The sequence below is a fragment of the Neomonachus schauinslandi genome, chromosome 16, assembly GCF_002201575.2.
Source record: "Neomonachus schauinslandi chromosome 16, ASM220157v2, whole genome shotgun sequence".
NCBI classification, from domain to species: domain Eukaryota; kingdom Metazoa; phylum Chordata; class Mammalia; order Carnivora; family Phocidae; genus Neomonachus; species Neomonachus schauinslandi.
In genome coordinates, this window is record NC_058418.1 from 42944734 (window position 1) to 42962780 (window position 18047).

An 18047-nucleotide genomic window follows, 5' to 3' on the forward strand; every position below is an offset into this window, starting at 1 on the left:
TTGGGTGGGGCACCTGGGTGGCTTAGTCATTGGGCGTCTACCTTCGGCTCAGGTCATGATCCCAGGGTCCTGGGATACAGCCCTGCATCAGGCTCCCTGCTCTGCAGGAAGCCTGCTTCTCCCTCTCCCACTCCCCCTGCTTGTGTTCCCTCTCTCACTGTGTCTCTCTCTGTCAAATAAATAAAATCTTAAAAAATAAAATAAAAAATAAAATAAAATCTTGGGGTGCCTGGGTGGCTCAGTTGGTTAAGCACCCGACTCTTGATTTTGGCTCCAGTCATAATCTCAGGGTCATGGGATTGAGCCCATGTCTGGCTGTCCACTCAGTGGGGACTCTGCTTACTCTCTCTGCCCCCTCCATGCTCACTCTGTAAAATAAATAAAAATAAATAAATTAATTAAATAAAATCTTTTTTAAAAATAAAATCTTTAAAAAAATAAAATCTGGGCGCCTGGGTGGCTCAGTTGGTTAAGCGACTGCCTTCGGCTCAGGTCATGATCCTGGAGTCCCTGGATCGAGTCCCGCATCGGGCTTCCTGCTCGGCAGGGAGTCTGCTTCGTCCTCTGACCCTATCCCCTCTCAGGTGTTCTCTCTCTCTCATTCTCTCTCTCTCAAGTAAATAAATAAAATCTTTAAAAAAATAAAATAAAATAAAATAAAAAATAAAAAAATAAAATCTTTAAAAAAAATTCTAAAACAGGGGCACCTGGGTGGCTCACATGGTTAAGCATCTGCCTTCAGCTCGGGTCATGATCCCAAGGTCTTGGGATAAAGGCTGCATTGGGTTACCTACTCTGCTGAGAACCTGCTTCTCTCTCCCTCTACTGCTCCCCCTGCTTGTGCTCCTTCGTGTGCTCTCTCTCTGTGTCAAATAAATAAATAAAATCTTAAAAAAAAAGTGTAAAACAAAGATAAGCACAGAATGAATGCTAATTTTCACTTGGTCAAACTCATCAGGTTTACTTCTCTTCTTCTGGGTAAAGTTCTGAAGTCCTCTGTTTCAGTCTCAGCTGATGACTCTCTGAGGTTTGCTGCGTAGCTATCTTTCTGGGATTCTTTTTCTCCTCTCTCTTGTGCTGAAGTCCGTGTATTCCTCTTTGGTTTACTCTCCTCACCACCCACCTCCCCCATTACATTTTCTAATAGTTTGCTAACAAAGGATAAATGGAAGGTAAGTTTTTTGATACATTGTATATCTGACTAGTTGTCTGCAGGATTTTATGGTGGTTGTGGAGAATCCGGTATCCTCTACTTCCTGATTGTTTGGATGGAATATGCTTTTTTCTGTATAAGTACCTGAGATGTTTTTATTCCCAGTGTTGTGACATTTTGTCCAGATGAATATTACAAAGATAACACCAGTATGACCTTATTCTATACTTTTACCTGAACTTATGTACTACAATGGAAACCATATTGTATTAATTTGTGCTTCGCTAAATGATCAGAATATGTCATGCTATACTTAACAGTGGAAAATTCTTCTAACTTTATTACCCCTTCATGTAAGAAAAGTCAACAGAATTTATTCCTTTTCCCTTGCAGAATAGGAAGTAATGATCACTAATTTACTGAAGACTTTCCACGCAGCAAGACCTGTTCTGAATACACTTACATGTATTAACTCATGCTAATCCTCCACACGGCACTTTGAGGGGAGGGCTATTATAATTCTCATCTTTAAAATAGATTTGAGATATATAAGACATGAAACTCACCCATTTAAAGGGGAGAGTATAATGGCTTTTAATATATGTATAGAGTTTTGCAGTGGTCACAGTGATCTGATTTTAGAACATTTTCATTACTCCAGAAGGAAACCTTGAGCCCATTAGCAATCACTCTCCATTTCTCTTGCCTGTCCCCTACACTTTGGTCCTAGGCAACCACTAATCTTTCTGTTTCTAGGGAATTTGCCCATCCCAGGCATCTTATATAAATGGTATACATTATGTGGTCTTTTGTAACTGTCTTCTTTCACTTAACATAGTGTTTTCAAGGGTCATCCACATTGTAGCAGATATCAGTACTTCGTTCCTTCTTATGACTGAATAATATGCCATTGTATGGATGAATCACATTTTGTTGATCCACTCATCAGCTGATGGACATTTGGGTGGTTACCACCTTTGACTATTATGAATAATGCTACTATGAACACTGGTGTCTAAGTTTTTGCATGGACATGTGTTTCCATTTCTCTTGGGTAAGTGTCCCGGAAGAAAATTGGTGGTTACATTATGTTTAACAACTGAGAAACTGCCAAACTGTTTTCCAAGGTAGCTGCACTATTTTACATTCCTACCAGCAAAGTATGAGTGTTAGAATTTCTCCTCATCCACACTTGCTGTTGTCTGTCTCATTTATTATAGCCATCCTAGTGTGTGTGTGAGGTGGTATCTCATTGTGGTTTTGAGCTGCATTTTCCTAATGATTAGTGATATTGAACATCTTTTCATGTAATTAATTCTTGGACACTTATATATCTTCTCTGGAAAAATGTTTATTCAATTTCTTTGCACAATTTAAAATTGGGTTATCTTTTTTATTATTGAGTAGTAAGGGTTCTTTATACAAGTTCCTTTTTTTAAAGTAAGCTCTACACCCAACGTGGGACTTGAACTCACAACCCCAAGATCAAGAGTTGCACACTCTACCACCTAAGCCAGCCAGGTGCCTCCTTTATGCAAATTCCTTATCAGATACATGATTTGCAAATACTTTCTCCCATTCTTTGAGTTGTCTTTTTATTTTCTCAGTGGTGTCTTTTAAACCATATAATGTTTTAATTTTGATGAAGTCTAACTTATGATCCTTTTATCACTTCTGCTTTGGTGTCCTGTCTAAGAAATCATTCCCTAACCCTAGATTTATGCCTATATTTTTTTATCGGTGAGTTTTATAGTTTCAGCTCTTACATTTAAGTCTGTAGTTTTAAGATCTAGTTTGCAGTAATTTCCGTGTATGATGTGAGGTAGGGAATAAAACCCCCATTTTATTTTATTTTTATTTTTTAAGATTTTATTTATTTATTTGACAGAGAGAGACACAGTGAGAGAGGGAACACAAGTAGGGGGGAGTGGGAGAGGGAGAGGCAGGCTTCCCGCTGAGCAAGGAGCCCGATGCGGGGCTCGATCCCAGGACCCTGGGATCATGACCCAAGCCGAAGGCAGACGCTTAATGACTGAGCCACCCAGGCACCCCTAAAACCCCCATTTTAGAGATAGGGACACTGATGAACCAAGGGGTATTATGACTTGCCCATGGCTCTACAGCTAGTTAGTGTATAGTTCAGAATTGGAACTCAGGCCCTCAGACTCCAGAGGAGCCTAGGTCCAGATGAGCTGCCAATGCTCTTCTCTTTGAGCTCTGGTTGCTTCTGTAAAAACATAGGTTTCAGCTGCATTGCCTTAAAGGTCCCTCAGCTTTAATTTGCGGTCAGTTTAAAAACTGTACACTGCCCAGGGGCTTCTCTGAGCAGGCCTGTCCCTGGAGTATGTATGTACCAGCATTGCGTGTTGACTGGAAACCATGTCCTCAAGGTCTCTCACACATCATCAGGGAGCAGCCAGCACTCGGAGCTGTAGAAAGCTTTGTTGATGGTCTTCATTATCTAGAAACAAAAAGCAGAGGTAGAGGAGAAACCTCAGGAGTCCCCCATCCTCCTCCTGATGGAAGAACACAAACAGCCTCATTAGTCACCTGCTAAAGGCACTGCCTCCACAAGGGTGCCTCCTTTTTGGCATAAGAAGTCCCTAAATCCCGCTTGCTGTGGATGATGGACTTGGTGCAGTAGTTTGGGGTGGCACGGGCCTGTCTGGGGACCTGGGTGTCTGTTCTCAGTGGTTCCCATGGCTACCAGCCATGGATCCCTGGAGGGAACAGGTCTTTGGTGTTAGGGGATTAATGATTCTTCTACTGTAAACCTCCTCCTTCTTGTCCCCCTCCCCCGATCACGATGGTATGGAACGTGCACTGTTATGCTGGACTTCTGTGTTCCTGTGTGTTCTGCTGGAACTTTGTCATGTTATATATTGTGTCAAATAGGTCATTCTCTATTAGGCTTAGACAGCTCTGGGTAACCTGAAATTTCTCTTGAAATGGTATGCATGTGTTGTGAAGAGATATTATCTGATAGAGCAAATTGAGTTCTGGTGTCAGATCACAGAATTTAAGGTATAGAAGGGACCCCATTTTCATTGCTTGATCCTTTTTATCCCACGTCCCACTAGTAACTCTTCAGCTCTGGCATAAACACCTTCGGGGGCAGGGAACTCGTTTGTAATTTCCAAGAGCAAACTATAAGAAAAATTAGGGAAAGGTGTTCCCGGTCTCTTGATTATTTTCTCCAGACTGGTGTGAGTCATGCATTCAATTTTACAAGCATTTATTAAACACCATTCCAGAACCTGGCAATGAGCCTCATGAAGGGTGTAGAAAGAGAAACCCCACCCAGTTTCTAAGTTTGCAGACATGTGAACAGCTCATTACTACAGTGTAGTAAAGGTACACCACACCTCTGTGTCACCATGGGTCCCAGAATTACAGTCTCATCATTGTCTTGATAATGCAGAAAGGTTGCATTTATGAAAATTTACCTCCAAACACGTGAACACACAAACACAGTGAGCTAGACACGGCATTCATTTCCACTATAGCTATCTCCCTGTCCACGTGTACTGGGGTGAAAATAACCAGTAAATTTGGGGGCTAGTCTTCCAGATGTCCCAGGGTTTTGCATTTGCTGCTTGATTGTGGATTACAGTGGTACTCTTTCCCAGGGGGTGTTTTGGAAATGTCACTGACACTGCTATTAACTGTATCTTGTATTAAAGAAGATAGCAGTATAGAATTGATGCCGGCAGGCTTGATCTGGTGACCCAGAGGGGGTCCCTCAGGACTAGACAAGAGGGTCCTTGGCTTCATGCAGGATAGAAATCCGATGCGAGCCAGCAGAGCTTATTGAAGATAGAGAACAGATACAGGTGTTGTGTCTGGGAGACTTGGAAAGGAAAGGAGCATGAATTTCATCTTTGTTCAGGGTCTGGGGGTTTTTAGGGAGGATTGTGGTCCAGTGTACATGTGCTCTCAGGCATCCAGGAACCTGTTAGAACGAAGTCGAGGGCCAGGTGTTATTCCTTGGAGTAGAGGGTCTTGGCATCGAGATATTTAGCTCCCTTGGTCTGGAATGTGCATATGATGGCTTTGTGGGGTCCTTCTCAACTGGCCCTTCCTTAGGTGTTATCTATTCTAAAGAAATCATTAACTCCTTGTCCCTGACAAGGAGGACATTCTGAGGCCTGTGTAAAGTGGGGCGGGGGTGCATGTCCTGGCAAGAATAGAAGCAGGAAAAGGAGCAAAAAGCAGATTTTTATGGAGTCCTTCTGTTTCCCTATCTCAGAATTATCTTATTAATTATTAACAATTAAAAGTGTCATTCAAGGTTGCCAGTAAGATTTGGGTTAAATATGAGTTTCACATGTCCTAAACTAGCAATCAAAGTTTTCAAGGATAACTTATATAAAAGTTCTTAAGCCTTTAAAACTTCAAGTCCAAGGGCTTAAACACTGGAATTAACAACTTGCTATGCACACACTTAACCTCTTTTTTTTTTTTTTTTTTTTTTTTTTTTTTTTTTTAAAGATTTTATTTATTTGAGAGAGAGAGAATGAGAGACAGAGAGCAGGAGAGGGGAGAGGGTCAGAGGGAGAAGCAGACTCCCTGCCGAGCAGGGAGCCCGATGTGGGACTCGATCCCAGGACTCCAGGACCATGACCTGAGCCGAAGGCAGTCGCTTAACCAACTGAGCCACCCAGGCGCCCCAACACACTTAACCTCTTTTATCCTATTGTTCCTGCTCCCAAGTTTATTTCAAGCCACTTGTATGCATCTCTACAATTTGTGGTTTTGACTAATGCTATTCACCAAGTATTTCTAGCATCCTACCTTCCGGCTTTTGATTGGGATTGCATGTCTTGGTCCTACCCGATTGGGTGGGGCCACAGGACTAGCTCTGGCTGGTGACCTGTGAGAAGCACATTCTGAGGTTTGCCTTACTGGGTGGGTCCAGAGCCGCCTTTTGGTTCTAAGGCAAGGGAGGTGAGGAGGTATGGGAACCTAGGGAATTTTCCCTTTTTGGTAACTGTGTCCGGGTGTAAGTAACCTGTAGGTCAGCTAGCACTTGGGGATATTTTGTGGTGGGTCGCCTGATGGGCCTGTTTGTATGTAGCAGTGGGGGTGGGGGGGTTGGGGGTTGGGGGTCCCTATGGGTCCTTCTACCTGACTCAGGTTTCCATTGTTCAAGTTGGTTGCCTAAAATTGGCCTCTACATTGTGCACATGGGTGTTACACTACCCCCTGCTTTTCTGTAAGTCTGACAGTAGGAGGAGAAAGAAACGGACTCTCACAGGCTCTTGCCCCTTCTGCCCTCTCCTCCAGCACCCTGGACCACAGCTTTCAGCCAGCCCCCCAGCTGCACAACGCCCCCATGAGTTTCAGAGATGCAGGGCAGGGGGGCTAGTGTTCACCCTGTTTCCTCTGGTCTCCCCTGGTCTGTTTGTTGCATCAAAGCAGACAGACTAAGCTGAAACCTTGGCCTGGACCCCCCCAAGCTCTGTGACTTTAAGGCATTTCATCTCGTGTAGAAGACTGCTGTTGGCAGCACCCGCACCTCGTTAACAATGTCCTACCCAGTAAGTGGGTGGACGTGGGTTACGTACTCAACCCAGAGCCTATAACATGATGAAGTGCCTGAACTGGTAGCTTTTCATGACGGAGTGATAAAAACAATAAGATCTCTGTGAATGGGTATGATTTCCAGGGGTGGGGGTGGTGGAATATAGTATACTACTTTTTTTTTTTTTAAAGATTTTATTTATTTATTTGAGAGAGAGAATCAGATAGAGCGAGCATGAGGGGGGGAGGGTCAGAGGGAGAAGCAGACTCCCTGCTGAGCAGGGAGCCCGATGCGGGACTCGATCCTGGGACTCCAGGATCATGACCTGAGCTGAAGGCAGTCGCTTAACCAACTGAGCCACCCAGGCGCCCCAGTATACTACTTTTTTAAAAAAAGATTTTAAGTAATCTCTATACCCAAACCTACAACCCCGAGATAGAGTCACACGTTCCACGGACTGAGCCAGCCGAGCGCCCCTACTACGACCAGTGTATGAAAAAAGTTGGGGCACCTGGCTGGCTTGTCAGTGGAACATGGGACTCTTGATCTCAGGGTTGTGAGTTCAAGTCCCACGTTGGGTGTAGAGATTACTTAAAAATCTTAAAAAAGTTGATGTAACACACACAGATGCTTATTTTTGCAGAACAAAACAAGGATGAGTAAGAAATAAAACCAATGACCGATATGGGTTAAGGTGAAATGGGAGGGGACGGAATGCATCTAGCTCTATCTATACCTTTTGGTTTTTATTTTTGGAACCGTGTGTACTTAAAAAAATAGGATGGGAAAAACCTGGTTAATGTTCTTGGTTTAAATTCAATTTAACTATATGCCCAAGATAACCATACAAGAAAATAACCTAAGTAAGGAGCTTTTGAAGATTACTATATACTTTGTATATATGCTATCAATATAAAGAACTTGGAAAGAAATCTTGTAGTCCGGTTCATATCCCAAATCATCAGAGTTAACATCACTTACCATGATACTCTGTATACCGATCACTCATGGAACATTCCTGCCCAAAGTGTCTCCCCCTAAATTTACTTGAGGTTATGCAATCTGTCAAACCCAAATGGAGGGACATTTAAAAAACGTGGTTTGTACTATTAAAAATGTCAACTGCTCAAGACATAGTTAAAGTGTTCAGGGGTGCCTGGGTGGTGCAGTAGTTTAAGTGTCCCCCCGACTCTTGGTTTCCGCTCAGGTTATGATCTCAGGGTCGTGGGTCTGAGCCCCATGTCGGGCTCCGTGCTCAGCGTGGAGTCAGCTTGAAACTCTCTCTCCTTCTGCCCCCTCTCACTAAAATACATAAATCTTTTTAAAGAAAGTGTTCAGAAACGGGAAATGATAGGAAGGATGGTGAACAATCTAGAAAAAATTGAGTTCTGCTCTGTATCAGTAGTAGTTACATATCAATGTTGTTTCCTGAATTTATGCAAAGAACATCCTTTCCCTAGGAGATTCCTGGTGTACTCATGGGTGTACGAGGAGAGAAAGAAAAGGCAAAGTAAGAGTGACTCTAGGTGGAAGGCTGTAGCAGTTCACTATACTAAAACTCTCTTGAATGACTGAAATGCCTCAGAGTAATTTTTAAAAGATTTTATTTATTTATATGACAGAGAGGTGTGCGCACGCACAGGCAGAGGGAGTGGCAGGCAGGGGGAGAAGCAGATTCCCTGCTGAGCAGGTCCCTGGGATCATGACCTGAGCTGAAGGCAGATGCTTAACCAACTGAGCCACCCAGGCGTCCCAAGAATAAGTTGTAAAAAAGAAAAAATAGTAGCTCTTAGGTTTATTGTAACAAACTTAGTATATTTTCTTGTAAAAAAAAAAAATCTAAATGCTTGATACTTGAGTATACAGCTCAAGTGCTACCTTCCAATTATCTAAGCAGCAAACATTTGGCGACTTAATGAAAAGGCACAGAAGCTTATAACCACATTTATTAGAAAAACAGTACCAGCTGGAAGTTCCTTTCTTTGAATGCTGAGGATGTGCTCCACGGCACCGTTCTTCTGTTTCTGTCAAAGTCCCCTCAACATGGCAGGAATCCCAGCTCTCTGGATGCTCGCAGGCCAAGGGATGGCCCAGCTCCATCACGGACCCGACCCGACCCATCCCAGGGAGCCAGGAGGCAGCACTGCATAAGCCAGGCCTACTGTTTCCACCCACATGGTTCTGGAGCCCGACAGCTGGGGAAATGAGGCCCCTGAGCGCCTCAGCAGCTGCAGTGGCAATCCTGTTGGCCCGCAGAGCTTGCGCTTCACCTCTTCTTCACAAACTTCTTTCTGGAAGCATTGGGATTTAACCGCCTCCTACCCGCTCCCAAGGCGTTATCTCGGATCTGCAGGGTGGCGGACCGGCTGGAGATGTCATTCTCCGCAAAGGGAGATACCCCAGCTATGTAGTCAGGGGCAAACACGTCCGTTTTCTGCCTGGCCTTCCGGGAAAGTCTCAGCTGAGGGAAGCGCTGGTCCTCAGTCAGATGGGGGTTGACGGCGTATTTGCCCCCTTTGGGAGCGGGAAGTGAATACTGCAAACGAGAGGAGAAAAGGCCATTAGGACGGGGCACCTATTCCAACACGTCCGATCTTGTTAATGTCAAGCGTACTGACGGCTCTGGATGCAGAGAGGACATCAGTGGAGCGTGTCACTCACTGCTGCTCGTGCTGTGGGGACACGCCCTCAGCTAGCAACGGAGTTACCTCCAAACACCGAACTCCACTGGGCAGGTACCATTTTCACTGCTGTGGGTTAGTAATTCTGCAATGAGTGTTCTAGATTGAGCAAGCAAATAATGATGGAAAATGGTGTCAAGACATGAGGGAGGGCTACAGTGAACTCTGTTGGGTTGAAATGGAACTTATGAACTCATTTTAAAATACAGATACGTAATAGAAAATATTCCCGTGTATATTTACATACACATGCGTCGGTTTACAATCTCTGTCCCGCGTGGGCTGAGACATCTCCGACCCCCTAGGGCAATGAGCCCATCCTATGCTCAGCTCTTTGTTTCAAAACCCCACTCTCCGTAAGGAATCCGAGCTCCACAGAGAAATGGCTGATGCCAGGGCAGGGACGGAATTAGAAGAGCGCCAGACCATCTTGTGCCATAAAGTAAGGCCGGGTTCAGGGAATCAGCGGGACAGTTAAATGCCAAGCCTTTCTTGGTCCTCTCTGTGCCTTTTGATCCTGGTGCTAAGAGGTCTTGCTTTCCCAGCCTCAGGCCCGGCTGCGAGGGGAAGGGAATGCTGCCACTCACCCGGAGGCCCCGAGGGTTCAGCACCTTCGGGTTGCGGGAGAAGTGCATGTGCAGGCTTCCATCGTCACTGACGGTCACGGACACCTTCTTCAGGGTCTTGTTTCCACAATGCGAACAGAACACTCGGCTCATGTCAGACGTGGTCCTGGAGACAGAAAAAGAAAGGCTCTGCACGGAAACCATGGAGCGCAAACCCCGTCCCCGGAGCACAAGGTGAGTGGCGGGTGTCAGAGGAGGAGGAAGCGACAAGCAACGGGGGTAGGCTCAACGGCCCCCGACGCATCACAGACCATGGCCGCCTGGCCTCGGGCCACCGACACAAGCAAGCCACCCCGCTGCGCTGAGGGCAAAGGTGAATGAAATGACGCTGGCAGTGAGTCTGTAAACATGGAAGTCGAGCGAATGTTGTTACACTAGCAATGAAGTCTTATTGAACTGTTAGGCTTTATTCCACAAGTTTAACATCAAAACAATCCTGTGGAATTGGCATTATGTCCATCTTACAGATGGGGAAACCGAGGCAAGATACGGTAGCCTACTCAAGGCCACAGAGCTAGTGAGTGGCAGATACAAGCCCGGGGAACCTGGCTCCACAGTCAGTGCTGCTAACATCACAGTACTTAGTCCAGGGGCGTATTCCTGAGATGGCAGCCGGGCTGTGAAGCCAGCAGGTAGCTCCCAAAGCGCCAAGAACGTATTAACGAACGACACAGGAAACACTGGAGCGCTGCCAGAGTTGAATGGCTGTGGGTGTCGAGGGCAGGCCCTGAGGCCTCGCCTTGCCCCTACGCATTTGAGCCCCAACAGGGACCCTGGACAAGAAAGCCGCTGCTGTCAAGGACCAAGTGGCAGTGTTTATACGTGTCCTTGAGGAACTCCCCCTCCATTCCCTAGGGGTCAGAGGATGAGCTATGTGAATCTCCCGAGAAGCTGAACCCTTGACCTGCAAGTCTCTCAGAGGAAACCAAGCGCCTCTCAACAGATGCTAGGAACTGATTATCCTGTGTAAGAAACCGTCCAGTCACTCGGCTAATCTCACAAGAATGGAGAATGTTTCTAAGAGCTGCTAAGAAGGCGTGTTCATTTGGGGAACTTGGGGTTTTGTAACGAAGGGCAATGGGGGAAATGGGCTTTCATGAAGCCAGGCACTTTACCGTCCTACGCCCGGTACATTTACATATTGAAGATGGAGAAGAACGCAGAGGAAGCTTTGAGAAGTGGCTCCCTACGTCACGGGCAAGCCTGCAGAGGCTGCGGGTGGGGCAGGGCCCCTGGGCCACGAGTGACTGGTTGTCTTGAAGCCAGCAGGAGAGCAGTGGTCCATCTAGGCAACTTTATCCTCAGTGGAACAGTACTAGGGCCCAGCACTAAGGACACCTTGCTGCTCCACGAGATGATCTACATGATGGCCACCAAATCTAGACTGAATCTACGGAGAAGCTCTCAGCCACTGCAGTGTAAGATCCCAGGGCGATGGTCACCAGCAAAGCTGTGGTATAGTCTCGTCTGCTCCAAGCAGGTCTCCGGGACCCTGGGGCCTGCCCACAGAACACCACCCCCGCACAAGGACCACTTCAAGAGCCAGAAGAGAAATGGAATAGAAGGGCATGCTCTGTGAACTAACAGTTCACCTGAGTGCACCCCATCATGTGTTCCAGATATCACACTCTTCTCGGACAATCAGCTTTTTCGATTTTATGCAAGAAAAATCTGAAACACTGAGAAGTCCACCAACTTTTTTTTGTAAAGCTACTGTGAGAAAGAATCTGGATCTGAACCTGTGTAATCTGAATCCATTTCACCTTTTCTTTTTTGTTTTTAAACATAAAATCTAAAAGTAGAACGAAGAGCACAACGAACCCCCACGGGCCCCTCACCCAGCTTCAACAACCATCAACTGATGGCCATCCTGTTCTATCTCTATCCCCACCTGTGTATTATTTCAAAGCAAGTCCCAGACATCATTTCATCCATAAATGTTTCAGTACATATGGTTAAAGGATGAGGGCTCTCGGCTCCACAATCCACACCTTCATTCCTACGACTAAGATAATAAGCAGGAGGTTACTGTCCCAGAGGTTTCAGTGCTGTGGTGAGGACCGAACCTGGCCACACATGAAGGACAAGGTGGAGGAAAACCTGAACACGAGGCCATCCTTCTGAAGACTGGCTGAAAGGACAGGAAGAGAAAAGCGTTCCACAGAGGCCGTGGGTCCAGACCACCAGCTGCGTACCTGAAACAGCCGTGGCAACGCAGGATGTAGCTCCGGGCCTCTCGGATCAGCAGGCCGTTCACCGCCAGCACGTGCAGCCCCATCTGAAGCAGGACGTTCTGTGACCAACAAGTCAAAGCACAACCGAAGTCAGCGAAACCAAAGCTTCTCTTAACATCCGTACAATCACAGTGAAAGGACTTCACAAAGCCTGGTTTGGTGCTAAGGGAAAGTAAGCTTAGGATGCCTCTCAAGACACACAAACTAGGAAAAAGACCTAGATTTCTCTTGTATTTCAAGGGCCCAGGTCTTTTGCCCAGGGCCCCTCACTAGCAATCTCTCTTAACAAAGACATTGATCTTGTCAAAGGCAAGACACTCTTCTGGGAGCTGGAAACCTCTACTTTTTCCAAGAACCTGAGAACAGAACATGAAACATACTGAACGAGAACCACCAAAAGACCATCCATAATAAACATTAAAAACTTAACAGAAGATATATATTTTGTCACTATATTGATTTTTCTAGTTTCCAGCCAAAACTATAAATAAAGAGCACAGGTGAAGTTTCAAGAACCAGGAAAAGAAGCCTCAGAGTAGAGCTGTACATATGCCCAAACCTCAGAGGGACCCCTGCCCGTGACAGGTTATGAACTAGAGCCTAGGGCCGGCCGATGCCCATCCACCCACCTGCATGGCGAAGTCCGTAGTCACGCAGCCAACCCTCACGTCCTTCGGGACGGCACACTGCTCCGACTCCCGCTGGATCTGCTTGATGTTGCTGGGAGTTATCCAGCCACCCCCATCGTCGTCGCTACCCTCGTCTTTCCTTTCGTCAAATCCAGTCTCTTCTTCCTCATCCTCCTCACTTGGAACATCATCACCTTTGTCCATCTGAAACAACAGAAGTCACGAAGTCCCAGCCCACAGGAAGAGCAGGAAGAAACTGGCATGCTGTCATCAGGGGATCATACATCAGGGCCTTACCAGCAGCTCCTGCAGTTCATGATCAATATTAGGCAAAGGGTTTCTCCAGAACATGAAGGAAGTGAATTCTAGGTTCTCGGGCTCACCAGCTGGGTGTCCATGTTGTAGTGTTTCTCGTGGGGGTTTAGGCTGATGTTAAAAGAATAAGGATTTTAAAACCTAAAAACTGAGAGGATTATAGATGGAATGACAGATGACACAAGTCTGATCAGACAGGGCTGGACAAACTAGGATGGCAGTCTAGATAAATGTGGCTCACTGTACATAATTTGTGGAGCTATGTAGCACAAGAGGGCAGGAGAGCGTGGCTTGTCTAAGCAATTACCTTTGAGGGCAGATGGAAACCAGAAATGTGTAGAGGAGTTTCTGGGTGCTGACTTGATAAGCTCACTTTAACCTTTAAAAAGAAAGAAGTGAGAGCTCTAAACAGAGAAATACACAGTTTGAAAATTCACCAAGAAAGAGTAACTAAAATGAATAGAAAACAAAATATTTTCCCCACAGTTACTGAGAATTGGGAAACATAAAAATAATTATTCAGTGATCCCACAACTACCAAATAACGACTTTAGAACATTTCTTTTTTGTCCACATAAATAACGCTGTGATGAAGAGCATTAGTTATAAAACTTACATGTATCTTTAGTTATATACTTAGAATAAATGCCTAGGAGTGGAATTGCTGGGTCAAAAGATACTGTATTATTATTATTTTTTTTAAAGATTTTATTTGACAGAGAGAGACACAGCGAGAGAGAGAAGACAAGCAGGGGGAGCGGGAGAGGAAGAAGCAGGCTTCCTGCGGAGCAGGGAGCCCGATGTGGTGCTCGATCCCAGGACCTTAGGATCATGACCTGAGCCGAAGGCAGACGCTTAACGACTGAGCCACCCAGGGGCCCCGATACTGTATTATTTTTTAAAATATCTAACTCCTGGGGCACCTGCGTTCCTCAGTGGGTAGAGCACGAGACTCTTGATCATTAGTTCAAGCCCCACATGGAATTTACTTAAAACAAAACAAAACACCAAAAACAAAAAACCTAATCTCTGCCCAATAGGCTGCAGGAAAAGGGCAATTTTTAGGAATCATGAATTGATGGATGCCAAATGGAAACCCAGATACTAGTCACACTATGCTCAGTCACAGACTCTGGCTTTATGTTTCCCTTTACTCTGTCTCCCTAAAACATTTTGGTGACACACAGAAATCTGTGTTTTACATATCAGTTTTAGACTCTTTGGATTAGAGGACTCTAAACCTGGTTGAAAACAAGTGATGGCAGTTCTAATTCGTACACAAATGTGAGTTCAGAGGACTTTTGATGACTTTAGACAGAGGACATTAAGCAATTCTTAGTTAACATTATTTGAAATTAATTATTACATGATTATTTGGCTTCTAAAATCTTTTGGCATGGAAAAAGCCAATAGGACCCAGCCACAAATCAATTAGTCTCTTCAACCTAGCCAATGCGGGCAAGTCCCTAAAAGCACAATAGGAATCTAGAATTTTGAAGGTGGCAAGAGTTTAAAAAAAAAAAAAAAAAAAAAAGGCAAGCACATAGTGTTCTTTCTTCCTTTTGGAAAGAAACCCCCTTTTTTTTTAAATAGCAAGAATAGGGGCGCCTGGGTGGCTTAGTCGTTAAGCATCCGCCTTCAGCTCAGGTCATGATCCTAGGGTCCTGGGATCGAGCCCCGCATCAGGCTCCCTGCTCAGCGGGAAGCCCGCTTCTCCCTCTCCCACTCCCCATGCTTGTGTTCCCTCTTTTGCTGTGTCTCTCTCTGTCAAATACATAAATAAAATCTTTAAAATAATAATAATAAAAATAAAAATAGCAAGAATATAGTTGATTTTTACTCTATTTCTGCATTTTCCAAATTTAACCAACCCTTCCTAAAAACCTACAGATCAAAAGAGACGGAGACCATTTGCTGAGACCGAGACACATTTGTTAAAAAAAATTGTAAAATAATTAGGAAATGTGAACACTAGGTGGACATTTGACAATATTAAGGAATTACTATTAATTTTGTGTAATGATTTTGTGGGGCTTTTTTTTTGCTTTTAAAGAGAGACACCAAGAAATATCAATGAAATACAGTGTCTGAGTTCAAAATACTTAGGGCTGGGGGTCAGTAGAAATGAAACCTGATAAATCATGACTTGGTTAAGTGTGGAGACAGAGTAATCCGGACACTGGGTCAGTCATACTATTCCCTCCACTTCTGTATATCTGATGGTTCCCAGAATAAAAAAGTTAAAAGGAAGAAAACCAATAATCCTCTTGATTTACCTTTTCCGGTTCTTGTTTTAGGTGAGACACCCCAACAAACTCTGCTTCTAACTGATAGGTGAGCGCCAGCACCTGGATATCTGTGGCAGAGAGGCTGGGATAGTCTCCAGTTTTCTTTGAAAACTCAGTCACTGTGAAGAGAGTCCCAACTCAAATTAGAAACAAAAAGCCATATGACCTTGGATAACCATAGTGAAAGTATGAAAAAGAACTCAGGATCAATATTCCAAGAAAACCCTTTTAATACTTTCATCCATTTCCTTTTTTCTACTCACTGTTGAGACATTTGTATTCTCTATCATTAAAATTCATGCCAATTAGGTTTACCGTGACCTCCTTATCCAGTGCAGAGGAAGGAACAGGAGAACAAAGTTAACAAAAAGTCACTAAAAGCATGTCTGCAAATGGTGAGAATTCCTTATTAAACTTTGGTATTACGTTGGAATAGAAGGTCTCTTCTCTGGCCTAAAATTCTTTGATTCTAAGTATAACAATCCAGATTAATAGGATATTCAGATTCCAAATGGGATTAAAAGTTAATTCAGCCAATAACTGTTGTAGTTTGTGATGAAACAAAATTATTGGACTGCTCTGCAACAACTCCGCTTTATAACAATAACACATTTCCTTAAAAGCAGATATTAGCAGCTAAAATTTATTGGGCAATTACTATGTACCAGGCACTGTACTAAAAGCTTTTCCATTTTATCCTTCAACCAAATCCTACTAGTAACTGGCAAGGCCTGGCTGACTCCTGACCCAGGGAGCCTCTCTGCCACCATGATCTCCTAGAACGTGCAGTTTCTGAATCAAATGCTGATAAATACCCAGACCTCAATTCGCACCCGAGTCGGTCCCGAGCGGGTAGCCTGGGACCCCGCTTCGCCATCAACACCAGGGCAGAAGCACTCACCCAGCCGCACGTATTCTGGGAAGGGCTCCTTGAAACGCAGCTCGTAGGGCAGGACGGCGAGCCGCCTGCGCGTGGCCTTGTCCCGAATCTCGTTCACCACATCCCGGATAGTGTAGATGTTCTTCCCGATGTCCTGCGGAGAGACCCGCCCAGCTCACACCCGTCCGCACCACGCAATGCGCCCCCGACTTCCCGCACTACTTCAGGGGTCGCCAGCCCAGACCCTGCTCCTCTTGGCGGTAGCTCTCCGTACCTGCAGAGCCGCGTCTCGCAGGAAAGCCCCGGCATCCGCTACAACGTGCTCCACAGGAGCCATCTTGACCGAACGCGCCCTCAGCGCGCTTGCGCACGGAGCTGGCTCCACCCCTACATCCCAATCAGGGCCTCTGGGAGCAGGGAGGTACATTTGTGACTTAGCGGCGCCTCCTGGCGGCCGCATAGGCATTTTCCGGCTCAGGGCTACCCGCGCGCATGCGCGAGGTTGCCTGCAGCCCAGCCAGGTGTGGGCAGGGTCAAACTTAGGGAGACGCCATAGGAGTTAGGCTTCTGCGTCCACCGCTTAGCGCCTTCTTTACTTTTAACCTGTATGTAGTCTTATTGTTACAAGTCAGTCACTACAGAGAAACTACAGATCATTTAAAGATCACAAGTGTGTGAGATAGGTAGTTTTACAAGTAAGGGATAGCTACTCAAGACAGCTAGGCTCAGCTAACATGTCTAATATTTGGTTGTAAGATTAACACCTGGGGGCGACTTTTGATCTCAAGTTCGTGGGCGTGGAGCCTACTTACCAAAAAAAAAAAAAAAAAAGAAAGAAAGATTGATTAACGGACAAACCAACCCCTGAGCCAGTTTCTTATCCACTATGCTCTATTGGACCACTGCTTACGTACCCCCACTTCATTTTAAGAGTCTTTGACATCCTCGCCCATTTCTCTAAACAAGGGACGCAATTTACTAGCAAATAATCCTTTGCTGGATGGAACTGAAAGGGAGTATTAGATGACTTCTAAATTCCTTTTCAAATCTGAGATTCTATAATTATGGGATCTGGCCTGTTAAAATTCATGCAGAATTTCAGCAGAATGATGACGTGGGTTTTCTGTCATTCATCTTCAGCGACGTTGAGTCATTACAAGCCTTCTTTGTCAAGTCTTCAATCTTATCCCTCGATGATAATTTATTCATCCTACCCTCAAAAACATTTCGGTTCCCTAGGCGTCCCTTTCAGCAGTTGCCCAAATTCCCTTTCTTTCCCCAAACATCTGTCTCAACTTTGCTTACCATTTATTCTCTCCAATCTCCAGAACTACTGGCTCCTGTCCTACCTGCCCTGCCTGAAATGGCACGATGGAAAGCTGTTTCTAATGTTCTAGTTGATCATATCAATTTTTTTTTGTTTTATTTTTATTTCTCAGCTTTCTGTTTCTTTGCCAAATTTGACATTGCTGACCATGTCCTCTTTCTGGACTGTCTCTTCTCCCCTGACTTTGGTAATACTTAAAGATCCTGGTCCCCCTGCCTCTCTGATGGCTTTCCACCCTCCTTCACTGGACTCTATTCTGCCTTGCACGCAGGGCACCCCCCGCGGAACTGTCTTGGCCCCGTTGTCCTTCTAAGTTCTCTCCTTCAGCAATACTATCTATCCTCAAGGCTTCAATTATTACATTATAGGAATGCCTCCCAAATCTTTAGA

The 18047-nt window shown here is 45.1% G+C and overlaps 1 protein-coding gene across 1 annotated transcript; it reads right to left on the bottom strand.

The window, feature by feature from the left end:
• Positions 1-8468: 8468 nt before the first annotated feature.
• NOB1 (NIN1 (RPN12) binding protein 1 homolog) lies at positions 8469-16672 on the bottom strand. Its single transcript, XM_021703272.1, has 9 exons — positions 16605-16672; positions 16352-16484; positions 15439-15569; positions 13470-13541; positions 13145-13273; positions 12848-13051; positions 12180-12277; positions 9946-10090; positions 8469-9213 (listed from the first exon to the last, which is right to left on the bottom strand). The coding sequence occupies exons 1-9, from the start codon at positions 16665-16667 to the stop codon at positions 8944-8946; spliced, it is 1245 nt and encodes a 414-aa protein (XP_021558947.1). The 5' UTR covers positions 16668-16672; the 3' UTR covers positions 8469-8943.
• Between the last annotated feature and the right edge of the window lie 1375 nt (positions 16673-18047).

What these genes read in the sequence shown, in the direction of transcription:
- NOB1 (XM_021703272.1), bottom strand. Translation starts at nt 16,667, where the DNA reads ATGGCTCCTGTGGAGCACGTTGTAGCGGATGCCGGGGCTTTCCTGCGA. An exon ending in GTTTCCATCTGCCCTCAAAG is followed by an intron (nt 13,274 to 13,469) that starts GTAATTGCTTAG and finishes TTTTAACATCAG; the next exon opens with CCTAAACCCCCACGAGAAAC. An exon ending in CGTTGCCACGGCTGTTTCAG is followed by an intron (nt 10,091 to 12,179) that starts GTACGCAGCTGG and finishes TTCTGTCTCCAG; the next exon opens with GACCACGTCTGACATGAGCC.